The following is a 16982-nucleotide window of genomic DNA, read 5'->3' on the forward strand; positions in this document are numbered from 1 at the left end:
TTCCCAGCAGATGGCAGTATGATCTCTTTGACCTGGGTATGCTGGTTTTAAAAGGTTTCTTTGATTCTAAGGAAGAAAATTTTTCCACGGGAAGCCTGCTTCTCCCTCTCCCACTCCCCCTGCTTGTGTTCCCTCTCTTGCTGTGTCTCTCTGTGTCAAATAAATAAAATCTTTAAAAAAAATAAAATAAAATAAAAGCTGCACATTCCCTGGTACAGGGTGTTAGATCCCTCCCTGTGCCCCTCTATATCTCCACAAATTGTCAACATTAATGAAGCACAGGTGTTTGATTTGAAAGCATTTTGGACCCCGGCCAAAAGAAATCCTAAAAGACTAGGGAACTATGAAAATACAGGCTGTGATATCCAAAGTATGCTGATATTAGAAGCTGAGGTACACAAGACGATGAGCTTGTATGGCAACTGCCATGCCTAAGACAGCCATAATTTCAAAATCCCAAGTGGTTTTATTTTTTTTTTAAGATTTTATTTATTTATTTGAGAGAGAGAATGAGATAGAGAGAGCATGAGAAGGGGGAGGGTCAGAGGGAGAAGCAGACTCCCTGCTGAGCAGGGAGCCCGATGCGGGACTCGATCCCGGGACTCCAGGATCATGACCTGAGCCGAAGGCAGTCGCTTAACCGATTGAGCCACCCAGGCGCCCATCAAAATCCCAAGTGGTTTTAAATAAAAGTTTTCTCATAACTCACTGGGTGGTGATATTTAGACAGCTCTAGACTTCTCTAGCAGCAAAACTGCACCTGACTGATGAGAGAAATTTTCTGGTCCTCATTTTCTCCTCTTAGCATGAATAACCACATGTTACACTATAGAAATGTTAGTATTATTTGATCATGCACTGCAGCACCCAGTCCCATTAGGGATGTCACAAAATATATCGTACATGCTGCATATTATCTTTCTACATTCTGAACATTTAATATCAAAACACACCTGTTCCAAGCATTTCAAATAGCCACACTTAAAGTGCATTTTATTGCTTGCTCCTTGGAACGTTCAGGAGAGTGGTACTGACACACAGAAATGCTGCAAGGTACATTAGTACTGTTGTGTATCAGAACTGTCTTATTCTTTTCAACATTAACATGTTGAAACATTAACATCAAAGACAATGGCAATAACTTCTAGTCAATGTATCTTGGCATGTTTTTTATAATTTGCTTATTTATATAAATTAAACCCAGGGGATGCATAGCTAAGGAAAATCTATCAGATTATAAACAAATTATGCATGAAAAGATATATTCTGCTATACTTGTACTCAATGAAATATATTCTTAGAAAAAGTTGATATGCTTTTTTAAAAAATGTTGCTTACCAAAAGATGGTTACTTTGTCTAAAACAAAATTATACATTAATGTTGTCGGTTGTGAGGTTGGAAGCTGCAAGGCCCTTCCTGAGTTGAGCCTGGTTTCCATAATTAAACGTGGAGCTAATTTTGGAACATAAAGCCCTGCCTGTGCCCCTCCATAACTTGACAAACTGTCAACATGAATTAAGCACTGGTACAGTTTTCTACTGTATTGAGGGAAGGTTTACCCAGCCATGTTTTTCTCCTCCTTTTTGCTAAATGAACATCCCTTTTCAGACCTCACCTTCTGACATTTAACTATTCCCTTTCTGTATTCCTATCAATGACCACATTAGTCCCTTCTGAGATGACTCTCCTCGAGCCAACTGTCCCAACAGTAAGTTAATATTAATATAAGCTAAATAAATCGAGTACTTAATAAATCAAAGGCACTATGGAGTTGAAATAGTAATAATAGTTCACAATCAATGAGCATTTACTGTGTGCCTGGCCCTGTTCTAAGCACTCTACACACATTAAGTCATAAACCAAGCCACTCCAACCAGGAAGGTATTCTGTAGCCCCATTTGATGGGAGAGTAAAGACCTCTAAAGGTTCCCAACTAGCGGTTGACCCTTGGAGCATCTAAAATGTGTGAAGCACTCTGGGTTATCAGGTTGACTGAAGAGATGTAACTAGCACTTAATGGGTTGGGTCCGGAGATGCTAGACCCCCTGTAGCTCACTAGTCTCAAGACAATGAGGACTCTTCCTACCCCAAATGCAAATAACACTCCAACCAAGAAGCACTCTCTTGCTGAGAACTTGTCTCCACCATTCTTCTTGTTAAATAACTCATCTCTTTTAAAATTTTGTATTATTTCAGATTATATTTAGGATTAAATGCGAAAACAGCTCTGAGCTTTCAGCCAATAGCTGACCTGGTTGAAAACTGTTGAGCTGTTTTATGCATAAAAGCCCCTCTTCCTATTATCTTCTGCACTGCCACCATAAGAAGAAGAAATAAAAAGTCTCGGCATATTAACTTTGTAACCTAAAGCCACCAACACGATAGTTTAAGAAAAATTTTACATTAATTCTATTTAATTTGGGGGCATGAATTCTTACAAATTATCTATCATGCAAAAATTTAAAATATGTTTGCTATCAATCCAGTTGTATTAGTGTAAACTGAGCAAAAAGACATAGAGAAATATTACCTACACAGAACTGGACTTCGCCGTCAGGTAAAAGTCTATATGAAATTCATTTTCTTCCAACAGCCATGCCCTCTTGATTTCTTGATTTATACACCGTGAAAATGAATTCTTTGCTAGTAGCCAAAAGCACAGGGCAGGTGAAGTGCACGATATCTTAATTCTTGATGTGCTATTAATCATAAACCTATTAAATTAACGTCATTGGTTCTCTAGTTTCTTATTTCGGCTAATTTCAATTTTTAGTCATCATTTCTGTAAAGGCAGAAAAATATAAGCCCCGTTTGCTATAGAAATAAATGCCTGCCAGAGTCTCGACAGCCTCTAATTATCAGCCAAATGCAAAGAACCTTGGGGGGATAACAGACTGAAGATTAAGCCTCAAACTTAATCACCTGACAAGCCTGTTGAACCAAATTCCTGGTTCAGCAGATCTGTGTGGAGACCAACAATTTGTAGTAGTAAGAAGGCGATGGTGATGGTGGTGATGCTGTTCCTCAGGCAAGATTCCCATCGGCACTGGATTAAGGTATGGCAGGGAGGCAAGACCTAAACTAGAAAAGCCACTTCACAGCGACATAAGCTTAAAGGCTGGGACTCTTCACAAGACATCTGAATTTGAAGATGCTAAAAATTTAAGGCCTAGATCATGTTGGAATAAGAACTCCTTGGTTTCAGATTTATACCTGTTCTGTATTTTGAATCATATGATATCCTGGCTAATTAGTATACTGAAAGCCCTTCATGTCTTTTAAAGCTTAAGGCATTTCTGTTCACAGAAATTACTATTATTCTTGAAGCTATACATACCATTATTTGTGATGGAAAAGTTCATTTTTCTGTCATTTCACTTGTATGTATAGCTTCTGAATTTTGTGGTTAGAAACGGATGGAGAGGCTTTTCTCCCTTCCCACCTGACTGCAATCTACTTTGTGGCTCTAAGACAGATTTCTTAAAGTGACGCTTTAAATGAGAGATTGCAACACTTCTTCTGTTGTGTCTTTCTAAGATACTGTACTTTCAAAGTTTCCAGTTGAAGAAGCAATATTTCAAAAAAATAAGCTAGAAGGAAAATGTGAGAACGAGAAATCCCAAAACAGGCTATAACTCAATCCACAAGAAATCCACTTCCACAGCCCTAAAGGAGATCTTACCTGCATAAGTTGCTGCTTCAACTTCTGTATTTCTGAAATGTTCAGCTCACTGAATAAGTCAGAAACAGGGTGTAGAGACTCTCCTTTCCTTAAAGTGGGAGTCCGATAGTCTCCATTCAGTTTCACAAGGGGCCCGTGGATATGCCCATTCATTTTGTCGTCATTGTTGGGTTCACTCCCGTCCTCCGAGAACTTGAGTCCGTCGACAGAGATGCTGATATGGTTATCGTTGAGGGTGATGTACTGGGAGAGCTCCTTTCGCAGGATGTTCTTTTGCTCCCGCTCGTTTTTTAAGGTCTCAAGGGCTTCTTCCAGTTGGTGCTCCGCGATCTCTTTCAACCGGATGGCATCTTCCAGCTGGCTGTTGAGAAGCACAGTTTCCTCCTCAAATCGCTTAATCTCATGCTTTAAGCCTTCATATTCAACCTGAATTAGATAGGATAAAGAAGATTCATAAAACTAAAATTTGGGTTTACAAAACTGCCATCAACCACTCTAGCAGACCTAGTTATTTAAAAAAGTAAAATGTTAGTCTACCCATTATACTGGACACCTGAAACTAATATAATACTGTGTGTTAACTAAAAATAGGAAACTACACAGTGTAAAATGTGAGTCTACAAAATAAATCTAAAACAGCACATAGTATCTATATTCTTCAGGTAACATAGGATGGTTTCTTTGGAAATTATATATTATTTATAATAGTTATTAGTTAGTATATATATTATATAATTTATAAATACTTTATTTATATATATAAATTCAATTCTTAGCAGAGATGGAAAAGGTGTCTGTTTTAGGATTTCTTTTTATGGGAACCAATGGCCAAAAGGGGGCACTGTTTGCCTAAAAAAAAAAAAAAAAAAGGGTTTTTTTTTTTTTTTTTTTAAAATTTTTTATATTTTTTTGAGAGAAAGAGAGAGAGACAGCAGGAGCAGGGGGAGGGGCAGAGGGAGAGGGAGAAGCAGGCTGCCCACTGAGCAGGGAGCCCAATGTGGGGCTTGATCCCAGGACTCTGGGATCATGACCCGAGCCTAAGGCAGATGCTTAACTAAGACTGAGCCACTCAGGCACCCCAGGAATTTTTTAAAAAATAAATTTATCAGAATATTTATAACTAGGAAAATATTTTATCATCACTATTACTTTGTTTTACTTAATTATTAATGATAAGGAAATTTTTATATTCAGTGATAGATTAGCTAAAAGATCACAATAAGAATTTAATCTCAATAAAATATGTTTGAGAGTAAAATGAAGCAAAGAAAAACTTCATGTGTTTATGGATAGAATCTGGAATAGTGGTACTGATTATCTGATAATAGAAAAATACATATATATTGCTATCAATGCAATATTCCTTTGAATTGAACCAAATAGCCTGTGTAAACACCCCTTCATCATGAAAGCTCACAAGGGAAAGAGATCTCTACTCTAAACTGACAGGCCTTCCTTGAGGTCTTTTCCATGGCACTAATCACATGCCACTTTTTAATAACTATTCTACCTCCACAACTATACTGTTGTCTCCTCAGAAGGAGGAATTACTTGTTATGTACCTGAGGTGTCCCTCAGTGCTTCAATATTCCATCACACTGTTTCAACAGAATTCTGCTCTTCAACAAGCGTTTGCTGTTGTGAATGAAAAAATAAACTGGAAAAGGTAATATAATAAAGTCATTATGATATTAGATACTAATGTAAACTATGTGCTTAGTTGTACATTTATTTTACTGTTTATATTAGTTTAAACTTGTATTTTAAGAAATATTTTTATTTTTTATTTTTTTAGATTTTATTTATTTGAGAGAGAGAGGGAGGGTACATGAGCAGAGGGGAGGGGCAGAAGCAGACTCCACTGAGCAGGGAGCCTGATGCAGGACTCGATTCCAGGACCCCACGATCATGACCTGAAGCCAAAGGCAGACGCTCAACCGACTGAGCCTCCCAGGCGCCTCAAGAAATATTTTTAAAAATGAAAGAATAGGGATCACAGATCATTACCATTTTCATCTGTTTCTATTCTACTCCCCACCCCACGCCCCCTTCTTCACATAATCTCACTGGAATGGCTTGTTTTGCAAAGGTTAGGATAACAGTTTTTGACACAGGTTTAGGTCAGATGTAGGTTTGGCTGATGTAACAGAGACCTAGACAAGAGCGATTGAGTCTAGATAGAAGTTTGGCTCTCTCTCATGTAACACTATGTAGATAGTCAAGGGTCAGTAGGATTCTCTGCTCCATGAGGTCATTCTTCTATCTTAATGCACTGACTCCTACTCTTGTCCATATGATCTAAGGCGGCTTGCCACCTTGATCATGTTTCAAGCAGTGGGTCAAAGTAAGAGGCACACCCTTTCTCTTTAAGGACATGTCTCAAAAGGTGCTCATATCACTTCTCATATCCCAGTGGCCAGTACTAGTCACATGACACTTACTTACAAGGCAGGTGAAGAATGTTTTCTTTATCCTGCATAGCCTGATGCTCAATTAAAAACTGAGTAATAGGGGTGCGTGAGGGGCTCAGTCAGCTGAGTGCCTGACTCTTGGTTTTGGCTCAGGTCATGATCTCAGGGTCCTGGGATCCGCACTCAGCAGACAGCCTGCTTGTGGATTCTCTCTCTCTCCCTCTGCCCCTCCCCCTGTTCTCTCTCTCTCTGTCTCAAATAAATAAAATAATCTTTATAAATACATACATACATACATACTGGGTAATACACTGGGAGAGGGGTACAATGGATACTGCTATACAAGATCACTGGAATTTCTATTTCCGTGATAGAAAAGACCCAAATATAGAAATTGCTTGGGATAACAGAATCTGAGTCCTTGTGTCATGGTTTCTTCCAGGCCTGCTTATAAACTGTAAAGTCATCTTCCTCCTGACCTTCTCTTCTCCTTTCCCTGAACAGCTCAGGATACCCACTTGCTAACCTTTCCTAGTATTTCAGCCAATCCTCTGACTGCTCCCAAATTACTTGATAGCTTACATTTGCAGACACTTCCTTAGTTTGCATTGTAGACCTTTTATTCTGTAATCCTTGTTAAACTGATAGTTTAGGCCAGGGATTGTCTAACATTACTATGTCTTCTGGATGAAATCTAGCCCACCACCTATTTTTGTAAATAAAATTTTATTAGAACACAGTCACACTATTTTGTCTCCAGCTACTTTCATGCTACAACAGCAGAGTACAGTAGTTGGAAGAGACACTGTTAGAGATACATTAGGCCTACAAAAGTTAACTTATTTACCATCTGACCTTAGTAGGAAAAGTTTAGATTCCTGGGCTAGACTAGAAGACATTAATTTAGTTTGCATTGTAGATTTCTTAAATTTTGTAATTCGTATTTAATTGATGGTAGACTTTGTATAAAACCTGATCTGTTTCTCTCTGGGCAACTTCACTCACTCTACTCATAAATATTTAGGCTCCTAATACTTACCCAGCTGTTTCATGTTTCTCTGCCTTGGCCAAGGCTGTCATCTGGAAAACTCTTATTCAACCTTTAAGACCCATGTCAAAAATCTGATCCTAACTCCGAAGTCTTTATTGACCCGTTCAGGCAAACAGATCACTCCTTTCTGGTACCATCACTGCAGGGCTGAAGCAGATGTTTTGAGCCCCAACAAAGTGGAGGCACCAAGAAACAGGAATGAGAATGCACTTAAAAACTGATATCTGGGGGCACCTGGGTGGCTCAGTCGGTTAAGCATCCGACTCTCGATCTCAGCTCAGGTCTTGATCTCAGGCTCATGAGTTCAAGTCTCGAATTGGGCTCCATGCTGGGCATGGAGCCTTCTTAAAAAAAAAAATTTGATGCCTGACATTTTTAAGATAGCATCAAACTAGTCACCATTATAAAAATTAGTACTTTGGTGCAATTCCTTCTAGCGACTTCATAGTTTAGTAACTTTTTTCTCTTTAACTACATGAGGGTTGGGGGTAAGTATAATCTTTTCAGAGTTTAGGAAGTCTCAAGATCTTAATCTAGCCTTCTATTGCCATATCTAACACATAGCTTTTAATATGCAATTACATGGATGGCTGTGAGTCTATTAACTGCCTTCCCTCCTGGGACTATAAATTCTTTAAGACAGTGACCATGTCTTTTGTCCTTAAAAAAGTACATGGCCTCATAGAAGGATACTCCTGAAACACTGGCTAAATGAATCAAACTGAATTGAATATGTTCCCTAGGTCTCTTATGATATTATTTCCTGATATAGAAACATATCCCCGGAGGAAATGTTCTTCATAATATCAGTATGATTGAATTATTAATTTTAACAAGTGTTTTCAATGGTTAGATAACAACTATTGAGTGCTTTAGTTTAGTATGTGAGATATTAGGGACATAGGACTTATTATTTCTCCCCTACCTCCCACCAATACATCTCTAGAAATTGAAGCTAACATAATTTCCTGCCCTGGTAGGTAACACTGGGACCAGGCAAATTTTCCTGTTAACCCTATGTTAACCAATACTGGGACTAGGCATAGAAAACTTGTGGGAAATACTCTCCTGGAAGATGAGCCCCAATGAAAACAGCTTCCTTAAGACCCAAGTCAAGACCCTTACTTTGTTGTGCCCCCCCAACTGACAGCCATTATGTCATAAACTCAACCTATCCCAACCAGTTTCCCACCATGCAAAACCCAATCCAGACCCTAAAATCCTATGAACCTCCCATTTTGAGACATTACTAAGGCTCTGTTGAGGTGGGTCTCTTACTGGAGAGGTCTAATAAATAGCTTTGCTTCATCAGTGGGTTTTTCTGATGGGGAACTGATAGTCAACTCGACCTCTCTTTATGGTTGCTGCTTCTTCCTACACTTCCTTCAGAAAATTTGGTTTTCAAAAGTATCAAAGTATAAAATGTATTTGTAAGACTGGACCTGATTTTATTTTGTACACAGAACCAAGTCAGCACACAGAGGGACGTGCCTAAAGTTTTCAGAGTCAACTCTCTGATGTTCTTATATATTTCATATTTAGGATCACAAATAAAACCTGGTCTGATGAATTACAATAATCTTAAATTTTAGTTTCCTTTCTAAGCCAAAGAGTGAGTATAAGCAAGAAAAAAAAAACAATTTATTCATTCTTTCAACAGATATTTATTTAATGCCTTCTATGGGCCAGGCAGGCTCTGTTCTGGATTTTATATTACGGTTGAAGGGGATGGAAAATAAATAAACTAACATATAGAAACTATATAGGGAATAAGAAATGCTATTTAAACAACAGTCATTTAGAAAATAATCAGTAAATAGCTAAAAGAAAAATGGAACTTCAGAAAAAGAAGAATCTTCTACTTCAGAAAAAGAAGAATCTTCTAGTTCTTTGAACTAAGCATTTTATAATGTTAGTAGCTTGGCTACTCAGAGAACTGTCAACCCAGGTGGCAGGACTATATTTTGTGTAGGGAGCTTTAGTACAAAGCAACATTCCGAGCAGTTTTGAGATTGAATTCTAGCACTGTCATCTCTTTGCAAAAAAAGAACTGTGGCATTTGTACATAAAATGTTATACTAAACACTTCACTAATTAGAAACAGAGTATATGATGGATTCTAACTCCTGTCAATAAAGGCCAATAGCAGCAAAAAAACCCAAAAAAACAAAACCCAGCACTTTCTTCATTCGGAGAGACTTGTACCACCACAGAGCATGTACTTGTCAGGAAATAAGCCAGAATGGCCCTTTGTGCAGGAAATAATTTCAAGTTAATTAATTAGACACTTAATTGGGAAAATTACCATATTGCATCTAGAAAATAAAATTAAAGAGATGTATACATTTTCCCATTTATTTGTTTTGGTTTTTTTCAAACTTCTGAGTTAAGCCTTTGATTTCCCTATTTCAGTTACTGGTGGAAGGGCATGGGTAAACCATAAACAGTAATCAGCCAGGCTAATAGCACAAATTCCCACAGAAACGGCATCTGGGTTAATGAATACTCACAGGATACCTTGGCAGACTTTCAAAAATACCTAATACTGGCCTAAATTAACCTCCTGAGTAAATTAGTCTACAACATGCAGGGATGGGAGGCTATAGCCTCCTGCCTGTGCAGAGAGCAGAGAGGATTTGTAGGAATTGGAAATAATGACCACTTCAAATATGTGCACTTCGAGTACATTTGCTTCGAATCCTCTGCATTCTTCATCAGTAACCAAAAAAAAAAAAAGAAAAAAAAGAAAAAGAAAAATATCCTTCTTAAGAAGTTTCTGAGCATACTTAAAAAAGTCTTCTCAGTCTGATTTTCTTCACCGTGAGCTCACTGACCCCAGCCAAGCTGAGACCTGGGATGCCTACAACACTATCAACCCTCAGTACACACACGCACAGTGAGCCAGTGCTTAAAGGGGAGGACTGAGGTAAAAACAGAGGGGGTATCCTGGTAACCCTTTTTAATGGTCTGAAACCACCCCCTGAGCTCCTGGGCAGACATCTTGTTCCCCCCAACACTCCAAAGCTGGAGGAAGTGGCAGTGATCAGAAATCAAATTTCAATTGTGTCAATACATGCATTTTTTTTTCTTCTGGGTTCTCTCTTTCCCTTCTTCACCCTTGTATCTATCAAAACCAAAAATAGTTTTTGATAGAGATAGGAGCTTTGGAAGGGAGTAGAAGTAACATACATCTGGGCAGGCCTCTAAGTTTACTTACTAAGTTACATTCTTTTGTTACTTACTGTAACAAACCACAACGCAAACCAATCAGGAAAATAAAGCAATTAAGCTATCTAAGCCTCACTACAAAAAAATATATATATATATATATTTAAGTGTAGACATGCAATGTTTTTGGTCACATTATAGCTGAAAAAAAAAGATATTATCTTTCTTTTATAATTTTGTTCTTATTGATTTATATTTCATAATTCCTTTCCGTGTATGATTTAAAAGTAATTTACAGAAAGAAAGAGAGAGAGAGAGAGCAGGGATTGCTTTTAATGAGAAATTGTCAGGTTAAATTGATTATAATACATTCCACTTCCAGCTAAAACAAGTTAACACAGAGCTAAGTGTCTCTTAAATGTCAGCTGAAATAGGAAGGTTGGGAAGTTTCAGCACATAAATATTGTAGGAAGATTAAGGCAAATTTTGACAAGTTCCTTTCTGAAAAATAAAAAGAAGATTTAACCTTAGTGGTCAGAAGATGTGGCTCCAACTGGAGTGTAACTAAAAAATTTCTTGAACTTTACCTGGTTCTGCTTTAATGTGGACACGAGTTTCTGCAACGTGATATTTTCTTCTTCCAGCTCAGTGTAGTCCTGAAGGAGGCGGGCCTCTCGGAATTTGTATTCTCGGATTTCATCCTTCATCCGTATTCTCTGTAGCTCCACCATCTCATTGTTCTGAAACAACAGAATAAACAGTCAATATAAAACTTTCTTATTCTAGACTTAATAATGTGCAGATCTCTTGGTGGTTAAAGATAATAATAAAAACACCTCATAGAACAGAAGTCAGGACCACCTTCTTTTGAATAGCAATGTAGTGATATCTGTCAAAACTTTTTTTAAAAGATTTTATTTATTTATTTATTTGACAGAGAGAGAGATTGACAAACAGAGAGAGAACAAGCAGGGGGAGCAGCAGAGCGAGAGGGAGAAGCAGGCTCTCTGCTGAGCAGGGAGCCCGATGTGGGGCTCGATCCCAGGACCCTGAGATCATGATCTGAGCCAAAGGCAGATGCCTAATGACTGAGCCACCCAGGCGCCCCTGTCAAAACTTTTAAAAGCACATACACGAGATCCAGCAATTCTACATCTAAAAAATCACTCTGAAGTATATTTTCATAGAGATAAATAAAAGAGAAAAATAAATCCATGTATAGTTACACAAAGAATTGGAAACAGTCTAAATGTTTGCTATTGGGGAAACAATGAAATAAATAATCATGCATCCATTGAATTGAGCATTATAAAATTATTAAAAAGAATGAGAAAAAAATGAGGAGCTTTATATACTAAAAGAGAAATATAGCCACAACATATTGTGAAATATAAAAGAAAATTATAGATTAGTATGCATACAATACCAACTTTCCATACCCAGGAGGGGTGGGGGAGTGTCCACCCACAAGTTTCCCAATAAGCCACATGGTCTGAACTGCCTTTTTTCAGCCCTTGGTCACCACTTGCTTTGGCCTCAGTAGCTTTCCCTGTGCTCCCCGACCATGCTGGACTTGCCAGCTCGCTCCTGCCTTGAGGCTTTGCACTTCCCCTCCCAGAACTCCCTGCCTCCAGATCAGGGGTTCTTAACTTCATTAGCACCATGACTCTCTTAGACAATATGCTGAAGGTGATGAAGCTCTTCTCAGGATAGTATTTTAAAGGGAAGTGAAAGGGTTCGGAGCATGCCACCCCAAAATATGCCACTTTGACATCCTGATTATTTTGAACTGCAGGCCCTTGAGAAACAGGAGATGCAGGAAGAGCTCTCTGCCCTCCCCCTTTCTACCTAAAAGCAGGACACAAAGTTGCCCCTGAGAAAGGTGCTCTCCCTATACCAGAAGAGAAGAACGTTCTTATCAGTAGACACTGGGAGTTTGCACCAAAATGCACTTGTACAAACAAACCTATTAAAATAACCCTGATCTTCCATTAGTTTCTCCATACATTTCCTAGTCACTGTCCCACAACTTACTGCCCCTAGCCTAATTTATCATATCTTGTCACATCCCCACAGTTCATCGTTCTTTGTGTAAAAAAGGCATATAAGTTTTGGGGCCTAAGGGCTTCTTTGGGTCCTTATTTTCCTTCTAAAGACTCCTGCATACACATACAACAATTAAATAAATTTGTATGCCTTCTTCTTGTTTATCTGTCTTATGTCAGTTTAATTCTTTGGCCCAGCCAAAGAGAGGAGGGAAATTTTCCTCACTTGTAGCATAAAAGGATTACAAAGGATACCGATTATATTAAAATTAGTTAATACAATATTTAAAAAAATTTATGATATGGTAATCAGGTAGTTTATCACAGTAATGGTCCCAAATTAATCATACTTCCCTGTGGAGTCTCCTCTCAAACTGACTCCGAGCTGGCCTCTGACTTGCTTTGACCCACAGAAGGCAGCAGAAGTGAGTGGGACTTTTGAGCCTTGGCCCCAAGAGGCCTGGTGGCTCTCACTCTCTTGGAATGCTGCCATGGAATGAAGAAGCCAGGCCAGCCTGCTGCAGCCATGTGGCCCAGCCCACAGTCAGCCCCAGCTGCTGAGCATGGGAGTGAGACTTCTTGGGCTGTTTGGCTGGGTTGAGTGCCCAGGGGACAGCAGCTATGGGAGTGACCCCGGGCAAGTCCATAAGAACTCATCAGCTGAGTACAACCCATGTGACTGAGCCACAGAATCACAGGGTATTGTCTGTTCTATGTGTTCGGTGATTATACAACCGATAGTGTAATTATGTGCGCTTCTTGATTAACACAATGTATTAATCAGATTTAGTGGCAGATCTCAGAAATACCATCATTGCAAAGCAGTGATGGTATTTCAAAATACCTGAGATATGGTATGAAAATACTGATCACAAAGTCACAGGTGATGCTAATGCTGCTGAGGTATTCACATTGGATACATTCAAATGGAAAAAAATGTTAAATTTCAGTCAGTCTAGTGAAAACAGAAATGGAATTATTTTTCCCATCCAAGCATCCCACCAAGTCTCCTGAATTCTATCCACAGACTCTTAGGACCCAGGTCAAAAAACTCTTCTGCTTCTACTTGTCATTTAGATCTCAATTCAAATGTCATCTCCTCAGAGTGGCCTTCCCTGAACAGCTAAGATGAGACAGCTCCCTGGCCTTCACCCTACATGATTTACTTTATATATCAGCATTTAGCATACAGTAGATACTCAAAAAATCACTGTTGACAGAATAGCACTAACCTTTACTCAAAACCATTCACTTACCTTTTTTACATTTATTAAATTTCCTTTTTGATCTGAACATAATGAACTTCTTCTGTATTGCTAATCAATGTGTCCCTAATACCTGGCAAATTACAGGAATACAAATGCTTGGCACAAAATTTAAAGATTATTGCTGGGATGATGGCTTTTTGTCTTGCATTGTTTTAGAGTGGGGAACAAAGGGAGAATAACACACTTTGAAATAAGACATACCTAGATCTGTGAAATAACTAGACTTGTTATAATTCTTCCTCACTAGTCCAGCAACTTGGAGGCAGAAATATTACTTTATTCCCTGGTCCTTGGACAATACTTTGAACGTATGTATTCAATAGGTGTAGAATAAAAAATAGAGTTTGGCTACAAAGCCAAATTACAACATTTCATTAAATTCTTTTATTTTGCAGAAACAGAATACCTTAATATAATATTTTTCTATTTCTTGAAAAACTTACCATTAACTGAGTGATATATATTTATTTAGTTTTCCATATTTACCTACACAAAGATATGAAGAAGCCTGACAAACTGGATGCCAGTCATTTATATAAAATTGTAAAGAAAAATATTGGATACAAGAGATTCTATAAAATGTGAATGTATACACTGTAAAAAATGTAATGGCCAGAAGCCTAGCTTGTACACACTGAGAAATAACCATAAAATCCTACATAGTAAGATAGAATGTCAAACAAATTTAAGGCCACAGCAAAGCTAATGAGGATCACTAACAAACAAACCATAAAATAGCTAATGAAGACTCCTGATGTTGATTAAGGAAAAGGGAGAGTGTGGCCGAGAGACTGGTTAAGTGGAAAGACTAGCTAACAATGAAACAGACATAAGGCCCAAAGGAAGAAAACTGGTCTTATGAATTTTGCTAGAAGTTCTTGTTTTTTGAACTGCCAAAGATTACATTCTATGGGCAATATTCTTTGCTTCCATAATAAATTTAAAAGATTATTCCTGTTGTTTTTTGTGCCACTCAACATACATTTATCTACTACAATTTTTTCTTCCTGGGATAAGATGGTGCTGAGCTCTACTAAAAACCCCCATAAGGAATAATGAGAGTGAGAAAAATAAAGCAGGAGAGAAAGGGGAGAAAAAGGTACAACCAGGGAATGCTTTAGCCTTTCACCTCCAGGGACCTGAGCTCCAACTCCTCATCAGGAAGAGCAGATGAACCTGAAACGTTTGGGGTAGACTATCCCCCTGATTTGCATTGCACCTGAGCATAGCAGCATTCTTAGCTTTAACTGATATTAAAAGGATTTCTTTATGTGGAAATAATAAATTCTATTTTTCGCAAGAAGAAAATAGAAACATCTGTTTCTATTTTTCATAACAAAAGTAATGTATAAAGAATAATGCCTCCCAGCTATATAGCTTAGTCTTTTAAAAAATTATATTCATCGTCACATTAGGTCTTAATAATAGCTTATGTGACATGGGCGACAAACCTCCAGTTTACTCATCTGTAAAATGAGGATCCTAATACTTAACATTATGTGGTCATTGTGAGGATTTAATGCTGTAACATGGGGATAGGAGCAGAGATTCCAGACACACAGATAATTTACCATAACACAACAGAACAAGTGCTGTTAGAGGTTCATACCACAAGGCTGAGCAATCAATTACTCCTGGGTGAGTCAGCAAAAGCTTTATGAAGGAAGTTACATTTGAGCAGAACCTTGAAGGACAAGTAGAGTTAACAAAATCAATAAGGAGGACAGACTTTCCAGTCAGAAGTAAACTTCTGAAACAAAAGCTGAGTCATATTTGTGTTGAGGGCAGTGTTAAAATACCCAATAGTCAAATTGGGCATTTCCTTGGGGGATCAGTAAAGATAGAGCACTAACAGAGAAACAGAAAGAGAAATTCACAAAAATCTAGAAAATAGCCAATTATTTTCAGCTTATGTCTAAGTTCCACATTATTTCATACAATAAAATGTTAAATTACAGACTAATGTTGTTAATCTATAGGGTAGGAAAAGAAGCAAAATGTTTTCAGTGCTTAGAACCTTTAAAGTTCTTAACTGGGCTGAGGTTTAGAAAATAGTGCAGTTTGGTGTGGTTGGAGCAAAGTCACTTGAGACGATTTTGCAGGAAATTCTATGTCAAACAAAATAATTTGGAGAACCATCAAAGTCTCTCAAGCAAAGCAGCCATGTGATCAGACCTATGTTTTGGCAAGTGACCCTGCTGAGAGCAGGGACGGGTGGGCTGTCACAGAAAGAAAGAGTCACAGAAAATGGGCTGAGCAGCCGCTCCAAGGGCTCAAAGTGAGGGATGATGGGAAATGTGGAGGGACATTGCAGTTAGAATGGTTGACATAAGAAATGAAGAAAAAAAACAAAGAGTAAGGATAAAGGTACCTACATCGAGCTGTAAGAATAAAAGACAACTACAACAAAGTGAATGTGAGAGTTAGTGATGTGGCTTATAAACAATTATAAGTAGCATTAATTTGGATAGTCAAAGCAGGAACTTCTGATCTGTGAGTGGAGTAAAGGAGGACAGCTACACTGGTCCAAGGGGAGGATGCTGGAGAGGGGAATGGAGCGGGTATTTCTCACTTCTCTCCCACAGAGTTGCCACTGCCAGGCAGTTTGCTTATTTTATTTTCCTTCACTTGGCCAAAAATGAACACTTCTCTTGTTGGTGAGAGGAGTGGATCATTGTTCTCTTTGCCTCTCCCCAGCCAAAGATTCTCTGCCCTGGGGCCAAGAATGCCTGGCCTGGGGTAGTTTAGGGGTGGAGGACAGAGAGGGAAAGGGGTGACAGTCTAACCCAAGAGAGCCCGCTGACACTGCTGTCTACACTGCCCTAACCCTCCATGCCCTAGGACAGGCACACACTTCATCTGACGATTCCATGAGCACAAGGCTTTGAGTTTCTCTTTTGCAAGGAAAGAAGAAGGACGAGGCTCCTGGATGACACATCCGTGGGAAAGGCCCTGACCTCCCACTTCCTCAACCTCAACTCAGGTGATCTGCTCTTCTATCCCACATCAGCCACTCACTCTGTGATGTTGTCACCAATAACCACACCTCCTATTCTTCCAAATCATCTCCAGTTCTCCCAACCCAGCCACTCTTCCACCTTTGACTTCCAACTTGCTCATTACCTAGGACCTTGGGTCTTCAGTTCCCTCCTCACCCAGCTTCAATCCCACTGTTGTCATGCACTCTCTTACCAACACATTTAACTCCCTTGCGTCCCTCTCTCTCAATCATAAAGCCTAACTCTGTCTTGCATGCCCAAAGCTAAACATGCCCAAAGCTAAACTCCAACACTTACTAACCTTGGCCAAGTTTATTTACTTCTCCATGTCTGCTTCTTGTCCTGTAGGGGGAACTA

The 16982-nt window shown here is 38.7% G+C and overlaps 1 protein-coding gene across 4 annotated transcripts in view; it reads right to left on the reverse strand.

The window, feature by feature from the left end:
- Positions 1-16982, reverse strand: part of BICD1 (BICD cargo adaptor 1) — a 205427-nt gene that overhangs the window by 45044 nt on the left and 143401 nt on the right. For all 4 annotated transcript variants that reach the window (XM_044914891.1, XM_021690666.1, XM_044914890.1 and 1 more), the window contains exons 3-4: positions 10901-11053; positions 3684-4109 (exon numbers count right to left, since the gene is read on the reverse strand). In XM_044914891.1, coding sequence (XP_044770826.1) covers positions 3684-4109; positions 10901-11053 — 579 coding nt within the window. The remainder of the gene's footprint in view (positions 1-3683; positions 4110-10900; positions 11054-16982) is intronic.

Source organism: Neomonachus schauinslandi, chromosome 5 (assembly GCF_002201575.2).
Source record: "Neomonachus schauinslandi chromosome 5, ASM220157v2, whole genome shotgun sequence".
Taxonomy (NCBI): domain Eukaryota; kingdom Metazoa; phylum Chordata; class Mammalia; order Carnivora; family Phocidae; genus Neomonachus; species Neomonachus schauinslandi.